General features: G+C 68.0%; 1 protein-coding gene across 2 annotated transcripts in view; it reads left to right on the plus strand.

Annotated features, from left to right (window-relative positions):
* Positions 1-1,205, plus strand: part of LOC113207452 (klaroid protein) — a 20,553-nt gene that overhangs the window by 7,377 nt on the left and 11,971 nt on the right. For both annotated transcript variants that reach the window (XM_052268332.1, XM_052268331.1), the window contains exons 2-3: positions 436-535; positions 641-1,089. In XM_052268332.1, the coding sequence (XP_052124292.1) occupies positions 436-535; positions 641-1,089 (549 nt within the window). The remainder of the gene's footprint in view (positions 1-435; positions 536-640; positions 1,090-1,205) is intronic.

Raw genomic sequence — 1,205 nt, forward strand, 5'->3', positions numbered from 1 at the left:
CCCCCCCCCCAAGCGGTCCGGGCATAACTGATATTTGAACTGGAACGCGCGCCGTGACCGCGCTCTCTGCTGTGCGGTCGGTTCGCAACGATTCTCCCGGAGCTGCCGCTGCTGCTCCCCGCGGCCCGCCCGCGGAGGCCTCGGTGCGGCAGAGTGACGGCTGCGGCCAGGACACCGCGGCGAGGCGGGGCGGGGCGTGACTGCAGGTCGTTAACGCCCGTCCCGGCCCGACCCAGCCCTTTCCCTCGGCGAGTAGGACGGCCGGCCCAGGTGGAGGAGGAGGAGGCCGTGTGGGCCGACAGGAAGGCGTGGGCGGGGCCGCCGCCGCGAAGGCACTACCCGCAGCGCGCTCCGCTCGATTCCGTCACGTCGCTTATGGTTTTTGTTTTGCCTTATCCGAGGCTGTGGTGCTGATGCTTGTATTGGTTGTTGCAGCGCGGGTCGCCGGCGGCAGAAGGAGGTGCAGCCGCTCAACACCGTGGCGCAGGAGCGCTTGTTCAAGCAGGACCAGAGGCAGCCGCTCAAGAAGCGTGTGGTGCGTTCTCCGGCAAATACCAGCCTTGTTCTTTAAGAGTCTTGTGCCCAAAGAGGACGAGGCGTGCACACTCTTCATTGACACCTCCCCTTCTGTTTGCCTCAGGTGTTCTCCAGCAGGCGCTACTCTAGCGATGACCTACCCAACGGCAAGGCGCACGCCATCGCGGACGCCGGCAGCCCCATCGTCGGCATCCTCAAGCAGTCCCCGCTGCAGCATGAGTCGTTCATCAGCGACGTCATCGACGAGGAGGTGGACGTCGACGAGCAGGTGCCGTCCACCCCCAAGGCGCAGCGCGGTCGGCCGCGGACCAGGGGCCGTCCTGCCGCCGCGGCGGGGGGTCGCGGCCGCGTGAGCAGCAAGCACGCGTCCTTCACGGAGGAGGCGAGCGCCTCGCCCTGGCAGTCGGCGTCCTCGTCCATCCTGGCGGCGCTGGCGCTGTCCGTGTCGCCCCTCGCGCGCAAGCGCGCCAAGCAGGCCGAGGCGATCGCCAAGGAGGAGGAGGCGGTGCGGCGCGCCGTGCACTTCTACAAGAGCTCCGGCGAGTGGTGGAAGTGAGTATATGAGAAACCTAGCGGTCGGCGCTGCACATGGGACGCCCTGGCCCTGCCTGATGCGGACCTGAAAGGAGGTCAGGTGGACTATGGCGGGGCGTGGTGTGGCGGGGGCG

The sequence above is a fragment of the Frankliniella occidentalis genome, unplaced genomic scaffold (assembly GCF_000697945.3).
Source record: "Frankliniella occidentalis isolate FOCC.00 unplaced genomic scaffold, Focc_3.1 Scaffold67, whole genome shotgun sequence".
NCBI lineage: Eukaryota > Metazoa > Arthropoda > Insecta > Thysanoptera > Thripidae > Frankliniella > Frankliniella occidentalis.